Source organism: Pogona vitticeps, chromosome 2 (genome assembly GCF_051106095.1).
Source record: "Pogona vitticeps strain Pit_001003342236 chromosome 2, PviZW2.1, whole genome shotgun sequence".
In the NCBI taxonomy this organism is placed as follows: domain Eukaryota; kingdom Metazoa; phylum Chordata; class Lepidosauria; order Squamata; family Agamidae; genus Pogona; species Pogona vitticeps.
In genome coordinates, this window is record NC_135784.1 from 279,517,977 (window position 1) to 279,537,254 (window position 19,278).

Genomic DNA, 19,278 nt, shown 5'->3' on the forward strand with positions numbered 1-19,278 from the left:
AGTTGAGAAATGTTTATACACTATATTCTCCCGTACATACATCAACATGTTAAGTAGAGATTGTTTCTTCAGTATTCGTACAACTGAGCTAGAAACTCAATGGACCTTAGAGACATTGTGAAGGGAAGGGAAAAAATTTATTTTTTATAAAATTGCACTGGTGGATGATGTCATCAACTCTATGCCACAGAATTTACACAAACAGGATTTTAACCAATGTTTTAAAAATAACTTGGGGAGAGGGGGAAAAAAAGAAATTGCAGGATAGCTCAATGGTTTAGGCATCTGGCTGTGGAGCTAGAGGTTGGGAGGTTCCCCACTATGCCTTGACAGGGGCTGGACTTGATGATCCATAAGGTCCCTTCCAGCTCGCTAGTTCTAAGATTCTAAATATTGGACTAATAATCCAGTTCGTCATGCCCCAGGGAAAGCCAATGGGGTGCAGTGAATATCATGTTGGATAAGGACTCAGGAGAGCTGGGTTATTCTCTGCTTGGCCATGGAAACCAAATCGAGGTAATAGTGGTTAAGCCACTCCTTTAATAAGGTAAAGGTAAAGGTTCCCCTTGACAATTTTTGCCCAGTCGTGTTCAACTCTAGGGGGTGGTGCGCATCCCCATTTCCAAGCCATAGAGCCAACGTTTGTCCAAAGACAATCTTCTGTGGTAACATGGCCAGTGCGACTTAGACACGGAACGCTGTTACCTTCCCACCGAAGTAGTTCCTATTGATCTACTCTCATTTACATGCTTTCGAACCACTAGGTTGGCGGGAGCTGGGACAAGCGATGGGAGCTCACTCCATCGTGTGGATTCGATCTTCCGACTGCTGGTCTTCTGACCCTGCAGCACAGGCTTCTGCGGTTTAGCCTGCAGCGCCACCATGTCCCTTTAATAATTCACCATAAATCTGGTGGCATATAATAACAAATCTCTCCAGCTTCATCACACAGAAATGTGGTTCACAGATTTTTTTTTTAAAAAAAGATCATAATTCTGACCTGACAGTTCATATTAAAGATGTACAAAGTAGATGCAGCAAGCCTAAACTGTTTAGCTGTTCAGGTTTGGCAAACTCTTAATTAATTCCCATGGCCTAAATCTGTACAGGAAATGCCTGAATTAGAATACAGCCTAAAGCCGAAATTATAATAGGTTTTGGATTTTTCTGCTTTTTATGCCATATTTAAGAATATGGTCCAAGTGAATACAGATTAGGGCTGTCAACAGATTAAAGACTTTTGTTCATTAATCTCTGGATTTAAGGGATTCATATTAGCAAATACAGGACTTAGGACAAAGTACATTATCTAACAGTTGTGCATAGATGTTAAAAGACATGTACAAAATACCAAAGAAAGTACGGTACAAAAAAGTGGATGATAGCTAGACTTCTGCTTATACATGCCAGCCTAAGTAATAAATAATAATTGTGTACTGTCGAGTCAGTTCTGATCTAATTAGGGTGACCCTTTTCATGGTTTTCTAGGTAAAGAATATTCAGAAGTAATTTACCATTCCCTTCTTCTCAGGCTATCCTGGGAATGTGCATCTTGCCCAAGGCTATACAGGCTGTCTCTTCTGAGATGCTCAGTAAGAAATTGATCTCCTCACCTCTGGCTCCACAGCCAGATACCTAACTAACTGAGCTACCAGGCAATTTTAAAAAATGTGTGTCGTCAAGTCGATTCTGACTTATCGTGACCCTTTTCAAGGTTTTCTAGGCAGAGAGTAATCAGAAGAGGTTTACCACTCCCTTCTTCTCTAACAGTGTAAATCAGAGCAGCGAATTGCCACTAGTTAAGGAGTCACTGGATATCCAGTGTTTTGTAGTCATCAGAGTAATGGATTAGGACTTTGGAGACCAGGGTTCGAAGCCCCGCTTGTCCACAGAAACTCACTGGGGGAATGGAACTGATAAAACCACTCCTTAAATATCTTACTTACCTTGGAAGTTCTATTAGGCTCACTAGAAGTTGGTTCTGACTTGACGATACATAACAACAACAGCAACAAGTCACTTCTTGTATTTGCACTAAGTCATGTGAACTAGTACACAGCAAGGGAAATGAATGGTGACTCTTATTTGCTGCTGTGATTTGCGCTGGAGTACATAAACAATAGGATTCATGCTAACATTGTGAGCAAAATAATGCTTCTTATTATTGGAAAGAAATGTCATCTTTTTTATCCCCCTCTTAGAGGAACACCTAGAAACAGGACCGGGACCCAGTTCAGAACTAAGTACCGTAGCCCCAGTGACCCCCAAATGCTGTTGTCATGTTTCAATAATTTTTTTTGGAAAAGTTCAGCTATGCTGCTGAGCTGAGCTATGTCTGCAGACATCATCCTTGTTTCACCAACAAGGATTTTGTTTTTGCAAAGACTCAGAGGTAGTCCGGAGGATATGGAGATGCCAAACTCCTCTGCAGCTTTGCCCTAAGCATACCCAGACTGTTCTGTGAATGTTAAAGTCTGGCTCTGCCACTGTTTAGTAAGGACTGTGGGGGAGGGGAGTACATGGAAAGAGGAAGAGCACAGGGAGAGTGTGATGAAGATGAATGAAGAGGTAAGGGGGGGGCAGCACGGACAGGTGGGGGAAAGAACAAAACTGGGCTGCTAATACAGTACCTTTAATAGGCAAATGGACTCATGAATTCAGACATGTTATTTTCCTCCTTAGCACTATTTCTTCATCAGTTCTGCAACTTTGTGGGTGTGCAGGATGGGGAGGGTCTGCTGGTGTAAATGAATTGGTTCTAGGGAGGTTCTACTGGATTCCACTGGTACAATAATTCGGCCCAAATGGAGTCGGTCTGTGAGTGGAATCCAACAGAGTAAATGGCCCAAATATTTTGTAACATGAATTAATCCATTCCTTTCCCACCTTTCCCTCCCTTAGTCATCAGAAGAGATAAACAAAAGGTATATGAAATGTAGCTTTGGCGTATTGTGGTGTGTGTTGGGATCAGCATGTCTGAATGCTTTAATACAGTACTTTCAAGCTCCATTGGAGGCATGTTGCTAGTATAAATACCTCCTTTTTAAAGGCGCAGATATTAAAGAAGAAATTGTGTGCTTGGTAATGCGGCTGCAAGCTTTCGAAATATTTTGCATGCACTTTGCTTTTCGTAATTTAAATACTAATAATAAATATTACATTATTACATTGCTTTTCTTTACAATAGCATTTGCGTACTTGTTTGCCAGCAGATGATTATGATGGTTGCACAAAACCATTTAAGATTCCAACTGCCAATATTTTTGAGAGCTTCTCTTTTGCTGTTTTGCTGCCTTAATTTCCTTGTTAGATGAAATGTTGAGGAACGTCATCCTCTTTGTCAAACTGGTAGGCAAGACTAAATTTAGACTTTGATATACATGTGAATGATTTGACCCCGTGAGGTCTTAGTTTGTCCTGCTGTTTTTGCTTCTCTTGTCAGAAACATTATATTTAAGCAGTTTGATGGTGGCTTTTAGAAGAACTCCTTCTAATCAATATGTTAAATGTTAATATTATGTTTAAAATAATGTCTTAAGCAAGGGCCATTTTAGTTGGCCTCAGATCGGCAGAGGTCAACAAAACAATTCCTAGAGAGTTGAAGATCGGCAGCATCCAATTGCAGCATAGTTTAGTTCAGAGAGACAAAGAGTAGAGATCCTATGACTAATTTAGGGGCTATTCTGAGAATTCCAGCAGCCTCAGGAGCATCAGCTCTAGAGCATGCAGGATAATGAAAAAGGCAAAGGGGTTGCTCTGCATATCTAAATGGTGTATCTTGTATCTATGAGAATGAACTGGAAAATCTGGGTTGTTAGGATGACAGCCGTGACGTAATGGTGCCATGACTCACAGAGCTGAAGCCATGGGACTTTCTTAGTAGCAGAGATGATGACATCATCAGCCCCCCTTCATGCTCTCCTGTTCTCCCTGACCTCAGCTGCAATCCTTGTGCTAAATGAGTGAGGAAAACATCTTTCCAGGAACAGTATATTGCTGCAAGCTACCACTTCACAGTGCAAATTCTCTGATGGTGGGTTGGTCCCTAATGAGTAGTTAAGAGCCGTTCATTACCTTTGCAAAAGAACTGCTGCTTACTTGTTGATCTGGACCGATCCAGCTGCCTGCAGTTCTGAAAGATTTATATGGGTGCGTGAGCATGGGAAATGTCACAATGAGCATCTGCACTTTTGAATTTTCCATGACAGTACAGTACTGATTCGTACCCTCTCATTCCTTGAGCTTTCAATTCCAAAGCCTGACAGAAATGGACACCAAAACCAGAGTCTCAAGGCAAAAACCTGAAACCTAGCATCCTAAGTTCAAATAATGGTCCTACAGTACCATAAGGCATACATTACTTGACCCTTGTGCAGTTTTTGAAGTACCCAGACTTTCCTCTTGTTGGCAAGACTGGATACATAGTGACAGGGAAATTTTGGCCCTCCAGATACTTTGGACTTCAGCTTCCAGAAGCTCAGTCCAACATGAAAATGGCAGACAGGCTGTGGATGTTGTAGTCCAAAAAATCTGGAGGACAACAGGTTCCTCATTCATTTACTCCATGGACAATCATATCATCTTTAAACCTCTTTCTGCATAGTCACCATGCATAGAAGCTATGCAGTTAGAGGATTCTGGAAGTTGTAGTCCAAAAAGGTAATTTGTCTGTACTTGATGTAGAAACACCAATATGTGACTGGTGCTGGGGGGGCATTTTAGGATGTTGTAGGAACCCTATGGATATATTCTCTCTCTTGTAGTGCTGCCACTGGCCAATGTAGTGGATGTGCTATACATAGAGAAGGTCAGAAGTGCAAACACAAGTACATTTAGTGAAAAGATTTCAGGTTGTGGGAAATCTTGGAAAAAGTGCTCCTTGATAATCTGGAGAGTCACTATAAGACACAGTAGACCAGGGGTAGACTTCCAGACCCTGTTGGACTGCAGCTCCCATTATTCTTCATTGGCCTAGGAAATGGTAAGAATAGGGACTTGTAGTTTTGAGACAGCTACATCTTCCCCATTCCTGGAGTTAACAATGTCTGCACTAAAAGAGAGAGAAATGATTGAGTATAATATTTGCATGACCCTTTCCTCTAAAATAATCAATTATTCACAAATGAATTAATGAAAATTTTAAATGAAAAAAAAAAACTGTATGAATGTGGGACACTGAGCTTCTGTACTCACTATTAGGAAAGCCAGGGAATGCCAATATTTCTGCACAATATTGCCCATGTTGCCAACTGGAAAAAAGGATGCCAAGCTTTACATAGCAAAGGGCAGCCTGAATGCTGACAACACCAAGATAACACCAGGATGCCCTCTTCTGCTCACTGCCACTCACACTTGTTGAAAAACATAACAACTTGTTTCGCCAACAGGTGCTTTCCAAAGGTTTAGAAGTGGGTGAGGTACAGTGGTGCCTCACTTAATGATTGCCCCGCATTACGATGAATCTGCTTTATGATGATCTTTTTGCGATCGCAATTGCGATCACAAAACGATGGTCTAAATGGGGGAATTTTGCTTTGCAATGATCGGTTCCCTGCTTCAGGAACCAATTCTTCTCAAAACGATGTTTTTTAAACAGCTGATTGGCGGTTTCAAAATGGTCCCCGCTGTTTTCTAGGGACGGATTCCTCGCTATACAGGCAGCGAAAATGGCTGCCGTATGGAGGATCTTCGCTGGACAGTGAGTTTTTACCCCATTGGAACGCATTGAACGGGTTTCAGTGCGTTTCAATGGGTTTTTTATTTTCGCTTCACGATGTTTTCGCTTAATGGCGATTTTCCTGGAACGGATTATCATCATTAAGCGAGTCACCACTGTAATCAAACTTGCCCTGTGGGCTGACTGGAGATACATTCTGATTGGTCAGAATGCTATGCAATGCGAATAGTTCCTTTGGAATTCTCAGAAGTTACTTTAAAAAGGCAGCAATTTCAGAAGTTGTAGGGTTGAAAAGCAGTAATTAAAGGCTCTGAATTAGAGCCCTGATTGCCCCAATTCCCATGGATGAAGAAAAAGAGGTTAAAATGGAGCCTTTTCTCCCTACATATGCAAATTTTGTCTTAGCTACATTTTTTATCTCTTTTTCTTTTAGCTGAGGAATTGGTTGCTTGTTTCTGCATGGGGGTAAAACAGTGTTGCTTTTTTTAAAAAAATCACAACTTGAAAAGCATTTCCCCAAATGTCCTCAACTTTGGCACAGAGCAAGAGCAGACGTTCTGCTGCATTCGCACCAAGGTTGGTGCTGATCTGACCTCTAGTTTCTTAGTTATAATTTTTTGTTTGGGCACACCTATCTTTTGATTTTGCATGTAGAATCCTGCTTACTGTGCTTATGCAAAATATATGACAGGACTACTATCATGCCGTAATAAACCATGCACAAATCCAGTGTGTGTGTGGAATATGCAGAGATTTGAAAAGTGTCCTTTTAATAGTTTCAGAACTTCCCAATAATATACTTTCTGCCAAGATCCTATTAGACAGCTTTCTCCAACCTGGGCTTCTCAGAGGTTTTGAACGACAACTCCCATTATCATCCCTCCTTGTTGTTCATGGCAGCTTGTGGGAACTGGCATCTGAAAAGAGAGTAACTTTTCCAAGCTTTGGGTATGTGTGACAGTTTGCAACACATCTTATGTAACAGAGAGAAGTTCAAAGTTACACTGCTGGCATCAGAAACCAAACAGCAAACACAGCTGTTTCAGTTAGCTATGAGTATGGAGGGAAGTGATGCTACCAAGAAGTAAAAGAGTGGTTTCTGTCTTCATGGGGGCTCACGGACCGTGCAGAAATATATGCATGTTTAATGAAAAAGAGAACGTATGGCAGCAGAGGGAGGGTTATTGCCCTGCAAAAAATAAAATAAAAAATAAAAAAAGTACAGTGAGAATTGAGCATGCTCAGTTGTATGCATGAGCCACAAGATGTCACTGAAGAAAGCTGAGAGGAGGAGAAAGTATCCACAGACACTGGATTTGGGCACAGTTTATTTTTTTAGAGGAAAGGATCATGCAAACTCAGCTGCTTGTACCTAATGAAAGCCTTTCCCAACCTGGCACTCCCCCAATGCGGTATATTTCAACTCCCATAATCCCCATCTGTTAGGAATGATGGAGGTTGTTGTTAAAACATCTGAGGCGGCCAGATTGGGGAAAGCTGTTTAATGGGGTCCTGGAGCAAGGCATGGCTGAAACAGGAGTGCTTCTGTTAAGAGAGTGAGGATAATTTTTGAAAGTTTTTTTACAGATCCCAATGTGTATCTCTGGTTTTCTTTTTAATGCAAATGCATAATGTATGATTGTTCTCTTTAAATTATAACAATTCATTTGCTTAAATTAAAATAATAAATGTACTATAAAAGATGATGCCCTATTAGTTTGCAGAAACATTACTTCAGTTCCTTCAAGTACTTGTTCTGTCTCACATTTAAAAATGTGTTCTTTTCTCCCACTGCCATGAGCTCAGCAAATAAGAGCTAATTGCTTCTAATCCATTTTGCTTTCATTTTTCCTTCCTCTTTTTTTTTTTGGGATTTGTTAGCTCTGCGAGATGTTTTTAATACAGTGGTGCCTCGCGTAACGGGCGCTCCGTTTAGTGATGAAATCGCTTAGCGATGACTTTTTCGGAGCGTTTTTGCGCTTTGTTTAGCGATAGTCCCTATGGGCGATTTTTGCTTAGCGATGGTTGGGACCATGCTTCGCATAGCGATTAAATTTTGGGTCCCCTGTTTCGCTTAACAATGGTTTAAACAGCCTCATGTTTGCTGTTTTTTAAATGTTTTTCTGTTATTTATAAAGTTAAAGGTTACTGTTTAAAATGTTTGAAATCATAAAGTGCACTTAATAAACCCTTTGTTAACCAAATTTGACTTTGTTCTGACCCTTTTAAAATTTGTTGTTGTATTTTTTTCCCCCCATTGAGATGCATTGAATAGGTTTCAATGCATTTCAATTGGGGAACCGCATTTCGCTTAGCGATGTTTCCTATGGCAATTTTCACTTAAGGACGGCAATTCGTTCCTATTGGAATGGATTATCCGGTTTTCAATGCATTTCAATGGGAAACCACGTTTCGCTTAGCGATGAAATCGCTTAGCAGCGATTTTTTCGGAATGAATTAACATTGCTAAGCGAGGCACCACTGTATTGTATTTGGAATCCTTCAGCTTTGTGGTTGTTCGTTGTCTGTTTCATATTTCATAATACACTTTTCATTCATTTGAACAGTATTTCACAAGGAGCTTGGTTTTATTTTAAGCTCTCCCCACATGTTACTGCTTGAGATAAAGGCAGATATGTTTGATCTACCTTCAGTTCCAGATTACGGTTTCTAGATATCAATCCTGGAAACCTGCCTTTCTTTTCAACCAGGGATGGGGAAATCTTGGCCCTCTTTGAAGTTGTTTTGAACTTCAGCTCAGAAGCTGCAGATGATACAGCCAGTGGTGAGAGATTTTGAGTTAAGAATTAAAAACACTGGGAAGCTTGAAGATGCCTCACTTCTGACCTAAACTTTAAGTCATAAAGGCACCAGGAATTAATATGACTGTTGCATTTTAATTCTGCACCTCACCAGACAGATGCAAAGGAGCAAGACTTAAAATATGGTCCAAAATCAGACAAGAGAGCACACGTTTCTTTCAGCTACTCTTTTAAAATATTGAAATATAACACTAAATCACACCAGATAGTGGTTTGTCAAGATGTTCAAACCAACACTATTCAGCAGGTCATGATTTATGCTGCTAAACCAGTATAAGAAACTGAAATTCAGGTAAACTGTGGTGTGGCATTATTATTGAATTGGTAAACCATTGCTTTATATGATCCTCCACCATTAGTGGTCATTGTTCAGGGATTCTTAGGAAAAGGGGAAAGAAACCAGTATTTCACTGTAAATGTCTGCATGAATCATGTTTCTGTAACTTAAACCATGATTAGTGCAAACCATGGTTTAGTGTTATATCTAAACTAACCAAGTTGCTTCTGAAGAAGATTCATTACCCAAAGAGCTTTGGTCCTCAATATACAGTTCTAATTGTATTTCTGAGGCCTCCTTTTTCCTTCATTTCTTTCCTGGTGCTTTCTCTTGTTTCATTTTCTGCCACACACTGACGGGCAGCACTATCTGTTCTTGTTACCTCTCCCCACCATAAAAATCCCCAATAATAGTATATATGCTGTTTACTGGTGAATTGTTGTGCATGATTAATTAAATAGTCTGTATTTGGATTGGTGATTCACAAACTGCAGGCCTGGTTTAAGAAATATCAGGTCATAGGGTCCCGTTCCTCCTCCCCCCAGTGTTTATTTTGGCAGCAAGATAGTACTAGAATGCTTGTTAATAATGGTGTATATTTTCCTTCACATAGACTGCTTTCTGCAGTGGAGAATATTCTGACATTGGAAAAGATGCCTGACGCATTTTCACAGTTTGAACATTATGCGGGTGGTTCAGCAAATGGTGACCAGACCTTAAAACACATGCCTGGTAAGAATCTGTGCAAACAATTAGGTACAAGCTGGGAAATGTAGCAAAGCCTAAAAAAGAAATGTGCTTGAGAAAGGAAGCTGGTGTTTTGAGCTTGTGCATATAATTAGTAATCAGCTCTGTTTGAAGTGAAGCCTGATTGTGCCTAAGTGTTTGGATTATGGTGGAGAAAACTGAGGAAGTGGCAACTAACACTTCTTGTTCATGCTAAAAAGGCACGTCACTTGCAAGTCTGGATTACTCATTATGGGAAGCAAGCTATGAAGTATATCTTCTTATGTTATGAAGAAAGGCCAAGAGAAGAGCCAATGAGTTGTGCTACTGCACCTTTCAGATCTTCCTGAGCGTTGAGCAAGGAAAAAAAAAGGCATACAGAGTCATCATAGTAGCCGTGCTATGCAACCCATTAGGATGGGATATGATGGCCACCTTTCTGCCCAACTGGTCCCCTTGTCAGCTGCAGCATAAAAACAGAGGATAAGGAAAAGGGGGGGTGGCGGTGGAAGGACCATAATACATTTAAAGTAAAGGCAGGCAATATGCCCTTCCAACCCCCCTGTTGCTGTTCTTAAAACTGTTACCTTGAAAGAAAGAAAGAAAGAAAGAAAGAAAGAAAGAAAGAAAGAAAGAAAGAAAGAAAGAAAGAAAGAAAGAAAGAAAGAAAGAAAGAAAGAAAGAAAGAAAGAAAGAAAGAAAGAAAGAAAGAAAGAAAGAAAGAAAGAAGGGAAGGGAAGGGAAGGGAGGGGAGGGGAGGGGAGGGGAGAGGAGAGGAGAAAGAAAGAAAGAAAGAAAGAAAGAAAGAAAGAAAGAAAGAAAGAAAGAAAGAAAGAAAGAAAAAGAGGGTATTGGTGCCCAGTATAGTATATACTGTACATTATCTCTTTTCTCCTACCAATATTTTTCTTTGTTTCACCCACCGTTGCCTCTGTTCAAAAGGCTTTGTTGATTCCAGAAATTCTGTAAGCTTTGTTAAACACCAGTGGCAACAGAATGGGTAAAGTTAGATGGGACAGCAGGAAATCTGTGATAGAATCTCCTATGACTGAGTATTGAACTGTCTTGGATAGCTCAGTGGTTAGGTCTCTGGCTGTGAAGCCAGAGGTTGGGAGTTCAGTTCTGCGCTGTGTCTCCTTGTCATGTGTGGGACTTGATGATCCAGAGGATCCCTCCCAGCTGTGCAGTTCTGAGTCTCCCAGTGATTATGATATGTTCCATAGTCCTGTGTGTATATGTGTGTGTGTGTGTGTGGCAGGGGTGTGTGTGGAAATCTGACTGGGGAATATGAGACTGGGAGTGTTTTGTTTGTGTGTGTTTAACTTGAGACCTCCTGTACTGTTTTAATGAAAAGTTGTCCCCAGGCTATTTTTCTGCAAGGTAAAAAGCAGCTTTGGTTGGGAAAAGAGTGGTCCTAATTGGTTGAGTCCCTTCTTCCCCCTGGATGCTATTAAATGCTTAAAGAAACTGTGGGAGGTCCAAGCCGGTATGTCCTGCTGTTCCATCTGGTTGTTCTTTCCATTTGGCTGCCCTTTGGGGGAACGAACAGGCATTTTATACTCTTTGCAATAACTACCGTGTTTCCATCTTGAGTAAATAAAGAAATACTGTAATCTGGTTTATGTTCTATGATGGAAATTAAGGCTGTTTTTAGCGACAGGCAGATCTTTTTGTAAAGCACAGGAAATCTGCTACTGTCAGCATTTGCTTTGTTTGTGCCATAGGAGTCCATAAGAAAATAACTGAAAAGAGAATTCCCTCCACCCCCCACCCCCGTGGATCTTAATGTGTCAAGTGGAAATCTGCCAAGGAAGAGCTGAAAAGGAGAGGAATTTTCATTCTCGTTGGCTTATGTAGTAATTGAACATCAAGATGTGTGTGTGTTTTTTTAAAAAAAATTCTACTCTTTGAAGCCATCCACTGCTCATTAATTTTGTTTGGATTAATAGCCCCAGTTTTGGCACATCTTGCTAGAAAGTGTACAGTATTGACCTTGACGTGCCCCATGAAGATTGTGGGTGGGTCTAGGGGAGGCTTCAGATTTCTCAGCAGTGGGAGAAGACACTGCTTTGTAACCAGTAGTGAATGTACCATGGGGGTTGGGATGGGGAGGTACCAAAGGGAAGCAACCTAAGTGGGACACAAGGTTTTTTTATAACAATTAGGAACTGAGCAAACTGCTTTTGCTGAGTCAGACCATGTTAGTACTGAAGCCCAGCTTTGTTAGCTCTGATGGGTAGCCTCAGGGATCCTGCTGGGAATTCAGGCAGGTTTTTTTCCCTGGCTTTCTTTTCATTCTTCCTACTTTTTGGAGAGGTCTGTTGCCTAGGCATGATGGATTCACATTGCATCTATATTTTTAAATAGCTTTTCTTAAAGGTTCAGAATTCTCAGTATGATACAACAGTTCTTTTAAGACTTGCCTACTGAGGTTCTGGTCTAGATTGCTACGAGTGGGTATTCTCCAGGCTGGGTTGAATATCTCACTCTGGTGTTCCTCCTTCACCTTACTATACCCAATAGATGCGCCAGCCCTGATTACAACCGCTGTAATGGTTTGAATCTTTGTAAATGTGTTTACTGATTTGTTTGAATCATAGAATTCTAGAGTTGGAAACAATCTCAAGGCAGGAAGTACAGTATACAGGTAGAGCATTCCAGACAGATGGCCATTCTACCTCTGTTTAAAAGCTTCCAACAAAGGTTGATTCTGAAGGGAGGAGTTTCAGAGGGAGGAGTATGAAATTCTGGCAAGGACAGTGACCAAAATGTGTGTTTTTTTTTACTTATCCATACAAGAAAACTGGATCAGCATAGTGTGACTTGGTGACTTAAACAACCAACTGTCATGATGGTAGCCACTGCCTTCTGTGAAGTGCTGTGCTTAACAATGGAAGCGTACAAGTAACCTGTTCTTTTTTTCCCCCTCCAAGTCCCACAGACTCCAAAATTACAACCTCAAGAACCCAACTCAGCCACAAGTACATCCATTGCAGTATACTGGACTGTGGATGAAGATGCGATTATTGACTTCTTCCAAGTTTATTGTATGGAGGACTATCCAGGAAACAAAGAACAAAGCGGTGTGTGTGAGTGATATGGTTTCAGCCAGAGGGTGGAGCTGGGGAGAAACAGAGAATAAAACCCAGGTTGTACAGTACATTGATATTTTAAAAGGAAATAATGAAAAGCATGAGAAATAAAGCCACTGACCAAAGTTCTCTTCAGAATCATGGACCGTAATGCCCCCATGAGCATAACACTCTGCATGACCTCTGGCTTGTTGTTGTGCAAGCCAGAGAGCATTCTGTTAAACAGGGTTTTAATTCAAGGAGGTAATGGGTACTGCCTCACACAAGCTCACTAAAAGTGTAAATGCTCAGGAAATTGGCCATTGCCTGCATCAGATTATCAGGATATGTGAGTGTATGGACAGAACTGTATAGATTTCACATTTACTTAACGCATGGAGTGGTAGAAATAACCCAAGTTCCAGGAGGCAGAACACATACAGTATAGAACAAAGGCTTAAATGTTAGCAACAAAAAAGAAAGAAAAGAAAAGAAATATGGCGAATTCTAGTTCTATGCACTTTCAGACTGCAATCTCAATATACACATTTACATGAAAGTAAGCCCTACTGAACACAGTAGACATTACTTTTGACTAAACATATACAGGATCGTGCTTTTGGGAATAGAGAAGAAGAAGAAGAAGAAGAAGAAGAAGAAGAAGAAGAAGAAGAAGAAGAAGAAGAAGAAGAAGAAGAAGAAGAAGAAGAAGAAGAAGAAGAAGAAGAAGAAAAGGAAGAGATACAGTGGGGTCTTGACTTGAGAACTTAATCCGTATTGGAAGGCGGTTCTCAAGTCAAAAAGTCTGTAAGTCAAGTCTCCATTGACCTACAGTGCATTGAAAACCGATTAATCCCGTAACAGGCCGTTTTTGTTCCATTTTGGTTTTTTTCCGGTCTGCAAGTCAAATCTCAGTCTGCACGTCAAACCCAAATTTTGCGGCTAGAGAAGTCTGTAACTCAAAAAGTCTGTAAGTCAAGCCGTCTGTAAGTCAAGGGTCCACTGTAATAAACTACAGATTTTAATGTGTATGTTCTTACATATAGAACATTATGGCTGAAATCCAGTACTAAATCACTGCTACAGTATTAATTAATTGATTGATTGATTGATTGATTGATTGATTGATTGATTGATTGATTGATTGATTAACTTTATACCCTGCCAATCTAGACCAACATCTACTCTGGGCAGCTAACAATAATACATAAAAGTAAAAACAATATAATAAAACAAAGACAACAGTAATACAGTGGACCCTTGACTTACAGACGGCTTGACTTACAGACTTTTTGAGTTACAGACTTCTCTGGCCGCAAAATTTAGGTTTGACTTCCAGCCTGACAATTGACTTGCAGACCAGAAAAAAACCAACATGGAACAAAAATGGCCTGTTATGGGATTAATCGGTTTTCAATGCACTGTAGGTCAATGGAGACTTGACTTACAGACTTTTTGACTTGAGAACCGCCTTCCAATATGGATTAAGTTCTCAAGTCAAGACCCCACTGTAATATAATTCAAGATGGCAAATGTAATTAGATGATGACAGGAGGGATAGCCTGTGCCTAAAGAGCCAGAGTAGGCCCATTGAATCACTTATGGAGGAGTTGACTCACCAAATCCCCGCTAATTCAGTCAGTCTATTTTAGTTGAAACTAACTAATGGATTTCAGCTAGTGTATCTGTTCAAACATTTAACTAATGTTTCTTTTAAAGATGCTTCCAGAGCCCTTACAGGTCTGTGTCTGTCAGATGTCAGTATATAATTTGAAACTTGGCATCTGCATATGCCCATAAATATACATTTAGAAGAATATTTTAGACAAATCATTCAGCATCTTTGAATGCTTGTGGCATTGTTGCAAAAAATGGAATACTAATTGCAAGGCTGAGAGGTTAGAAATTGGCTTATATGCAAAGCATCTCTGTCGTTGCTGTTCCTGTTCTTGTCATCTTGTTTATATAGTGTTCTTCCTTTCCTAGAGGGCCCAGGATGGCACTCATCATAACACATTACTTGTCATTTCAATTAAAACTGACCACAGAACTGAATTTTAAAAATGTAGGATAACATGTACACTCTTAGAATATTTTAAAGCATTTCTCATGACAGCAAGTATGTGTACTTCTTACTTGGCCTAGGCTTGGTAGAAGAGTACCGAGTTACTGTGAAGGAGAGCAACTGCATTTTGGAGGACCTAGAACCTGGTCACAGCTACAGTGTGTGGGTTATGGCTGTGAACTATGCAGGATGTAGCTTTCCTAGTGATAAATCCACTTTTAAAACTGGTGAGTAGCACGGACTTATAGAACCAATTTTTCTCAGCATGTGCATGTTTCTGTGTCCCATTATATATAAAAAAGGTGTAATTGAATAGAAAGAGACAATGGCCTCCAGAAAGATGTGCCTTATATTTTCATGTGTTGTCACAAGCCCTTAGAGATTACTCAAAAATCAAATATCATTATGAGACTCATGTTGGGCTGGTTTGCACATGTGTATGCAGTACATCACTTCAATACTCCGCACTTGACCAACACATAAATGTATGAACGGACTTCACTGATGTTTTCTTTCTTTTGCAGTAACACTGGGTGATTTGAAAGTTGTGTCTGGGATTTCTCATCTGTGGTGGCTTATTCACACATGGATTCATTGTTTGAGCACCTTTCGCCCAAGTAGCACAAATCCAGTAAACATGCTGGTGATGATGATAACATGCTCTCGAGTTGATTTGGATTTACGGTGACCTTTTCCAGGGTTTTTCTAAGTATATTGTACTCAGATGTGGTTTACCATTCCCTTCTTCCCAGGACATCCTGGGACTGTGCTTCTTGCCCAAGGCTTCATAGGCTGGCTGTACTCCCAGGAGGCACAGTAGGGAATTATACTCCCTTCAGCCAGGCACCCAAATCACTGAGCTATCCAACCAGCATAGGGGGAAAATGTGGACTTGCTGCAGCAGTACATACCCCCACATACTGTTTACTAGTTCACCTTAGGGTCCCCATATGGGTAGAAATACACAGAAGCGCTGTGACATTGTTGCAGTAAGGTGACATTGCAGTTAGCCACAGTTCCCAGCTATGTTTATAGCTTCCAAAACCATATCAGTGTTCTTGCGAATACATGCACTTCAGGGATCAGATTTGCTGCTATAAACCTGCTGTTTTTCTAAATTAATGGAAAGCAACATGTGCTACATGTAGCCTAAAGCCTAGTTTTGCCATCCTCCATTGCTGACCCTGCAATTTTTTTTAATAATAAAAAGAGGACGTGCTTCCATAGCAGACCTGGGGTAGGAAACACTTCCACCGAAGCTATTAAAATCGCCCTCAGTGGTATCAAAGTGGTTGTGTACATGCCATCAAGTGATGAATATGCCAGTTTGAACTAGCCTGATGATCTCAATACACACTATAATTTAATGCATGTGGTAAAGGCTGTCTCGTCTATCGCACAACTAATTTTGATTCTCAGGTTTGCATGCCAACCTTTGATGCATTGTGGTGAAAGTTGCCCAGTTCCTTTGCAGGCCAACTCTGACTGGAGGGAGAGATAAGGAGAGGGGGCGGTTAACCAAAAAGCTCAGGAAGAACAAAGGAAAAAATGGGCCTTCAACCAGTGCTTAAGTGTGTTTCAACTGTAATTCTTCAAGGATAAAGGATTAAAAAGTGATCTTTTGATGCAGCAGAGTCAATATTGAGTGATGCCAGATTGAAATAAGTATTAGAAGGTTTATGTTTGAAAAACTTGTGCAGGGTGCTAGAACAAATTATTACATTTGAGCACTAACTTTAACCCTCCATTTCCCCCGAAATCTGTCTATCTTGTAGCTAAATTTTAAATTACTAGTGTGTAGTTTTTATTATGGGCTGGTATGGCAACTATCCTAAATAAGACAACTACATTTCAGCAAACTTCCAGGTTGCCTGTGATGACTGTAGACATAATTTTCTTTTGGGATAGAAGAGATTGTAGGAAGAATTAGAGGAAAATAAAATAAAAGAAAGAGCCCTCAATTGGAAAATAGGCTGTTCCAGGATATCACTTTGCAGTTTGCCAGTGCCTGTAGCCTTCTGTATGTGCATTTTTCTCTGCTTGCATGAGACCTCATATAGTCCCATGAGTTAGGTGACAAGGAACAAAACTGCAGAATTCAATTTAAGCACCCCTTGTGCAAGGACAAGACAGGAATAGCTAAGAAACAAAATTATAGGCTGCTTGAGAAACACATTTCTTCCTTTTGTTCCTTCAGAGACCACAAAGGATTGAAAATCAGATCACATCTGCATAATATACCCCAGTGCCTTTCATCATTCTGTTCCATAAAGCAGAATGGACATTAACCCAACAAATTATAAGGAGATAGGAGGGAAACATCACAGGGAAAAGATAAAACAATCAAAATTGGGTTTGCTAAGTAATTCCTGATGCAATTAGAATGGATTTCTATTATATTGTCCTCTTGTTGGAGTGAAGTTAGGTGAGGCTGTTTGCTATGAAACCAAAGTTCTTACCATCCACACTGAAAGAGCAGACAGCATCTGCCTGTTATTCCTTCAAAGGAAATTCAGGCTGAATTGCTGTACAATCAAAGCAGATATAAGCAAGCAAAAAGTCTTCTAAAACAGACTTTCTGTATGCACACAGGTGTTAATTTGTGTTCATGTTATTAAGACTACACAGACTTCAAAACTTGAAAATAACTATTCAGAGAAGAAGACAGACATACAGAGAAAAAGAGGGGGAAGAGAGAGAGGGAAGGGAGGGAGCAGAAAAAGACACTAGGGAATATAGAGAAAATTACTTTAGGTCAGGTGTGAGCAACATTCAGCCCATGGACTGTGTGTGGCTCCCATTGATCCAAGTATGCCTCCCAGCACCCAGGTTCACTACACTCCCAAAATGTTTAAAACTTTTTGGGAAAAATCCCCCTTATGCCCTAAAACCACCTCCTCTCTAAATATGTGAATCAGCCACTACTGAAATGATATTTTCAGGTAGTTCACCCATCTCTGTATAGACACAGGAAAATGGTCCTTCTACTTGGAATGACAAAGGTAATGGGATATGACGATACGTATAATACATGAGAAGAGAAGACTCCCTGGAAATGATGCTGATGTTAGGAAAGTGTGAAGGCAAGAGGAGAAGGCGACGACAGAGGACGAGATGGTTGGACACTATCACCAAAGCGACCAACATGAATTTGACCCAACTCCGAGAGGCAGCAGAAGACAGGAAGGTCTGGCATGCTCTGGTCCATAGGATCACGAAGAGTCAGACACGACTTAACAACTAAACAACAACACAATACATAGAGCAGATTTCAGAACGGAAGCCTTTTGAAACTGCTGAAATTCTGATGTATTTTATTTTTTAAAAAAACACAAGCACCATGTTTGGAGGAATTAACAGGGATGGGGTAGAAGAGAAGGAAGGGGCAATGAGCATTAATATAGATGTCAGACCTTCCCACTTCATCCCCTCCTATGGGAACAAGGGATTACAGACCATCCACACCTTTACAGAACCATGTTTGTGTGCTCTTTACAACCTATATAAAGTTTATATGGCTTGAATCCAGGCTCTGATGGACCTTATCTCCCCATATAACCCTTCTTGGATCTTAAGATCTTCTGAAGAAGCCCTCCACTCAGTTCTGTGAAGACTGGCAACTTGCTAAGGTTTGCTAAGTAAATCAGTTGTCCTCTGAGGAGCTAAAGCTATGTGTGTGGGGTTTTGTGTGTGTGTGTGTGTGTGTGTGTGTTTTTTGCTTTTAAGAGAGTGCCTATAATAGCTGAAGCCAGGAGTCACTTTGTATGTCTCATAGTCCTTACTGTAAGTGGTTGCCTTGTGGTGTAGCTACATTGATGCTTGCAGTTCTTGCAGTATGTGTACACTATAGCCATCATAGTACTTTTTGGGGAGTTTGCTAGCATATTAACGTGGCCTCGTATTTATAGCACCTCCAACTCCAGTAATGAAGGCTGAGGAATGCACCGTTTGTTGGGACACTGCCACCATTCGATGGAGCACCAGCAACCCGGAAGCAACAGACTCTTTCACGCTCGAGTACTGCAGACAGTACTCCCCTGAAGGAGAAGGTCTCAGGTCAGTCGCCTTTGTCTTGGAACACAAACTGGAAGGGAAGCGAAAGGAAAATTTCCTAAGTCGGGGTTATTTTGGGGAAAGATTATTCTGTGTGCTTTTGTGATCTTCTGAAGGAAGAAATCAGCTTTGCTGTGGTGATTAACATTTCTGCCAGATGCTCATCTCTGATTATACTTGGAAAATCAGGAGTACCTTAAAATTTGTGCCAGTTGAAGTTAAACCAAAAGGTTAATTTGGACTTGGATTAAAATGGGGCATTAGGCTGATCATTTCACGTCAACATCCTATGAATGGAGTATGAAGGCCCCTTCCAACTCCATTATTCTACGATTCTAATTCTGATTTCTCTCTAGCTGTATTCCTACAAAAATACAGATAGGATGGATTCTTCTGGCACCTTTAAAGACTAATCAGTGTTGTCTGGCATAGGGACTGCAGCACACTTCGTCAGAGGAATGGGTTGTTTCCTCTGTTGGCAGATATACACCTGTTAGGACACAAACAGAATGTGGGCGAATAGGAATTATAAATGCTGATGATTTCTTCAACAGAATAGAAATGCAAAAATTATAAATGCTGATGAT

At 40.5% G+C, this 19,278-nt stretch overlaps 1 protein-coding gene across 3 annotated transcripts in view; it reads left to right on the forward strand.

The window, feature by feature from the left end:
* CMYA5 (cardiomyopathy associated 5) overlaps positions 1-19,278 on the forward strand; it is a 96,443-nt gene that overhangs the window by 43,475 nt on the left and 33,690 nt on the right. For 2 of the 3 annotated variants that reach the window (XM_020783661.3, XM_078384530.1), the window contains exons 5-9: positions 2,902-2,924; positions 9,390-9,508; positions 12,436-12,585; positions 14,719-14,865; positions 18,547-18,694. In XM_020783661.3, the coding sequence (XP_020639320.3) occupies positions 2,902-2,924; positions 9,390-9,508; positions 12,436-12,585; positions 14,719-14,865; positions 18,547-18,694 (587 nt within the window). The remainder of the gene's footprint in view (positions 1-2,901; positions 2,925-9,389; positions 9,509-12,435; positions 12,586-14,718; positions 14,866-18,546; positions 18,695-19,278) is intronic. The other variant, XR_013541175.1, reaches the window with a different exon arrangement.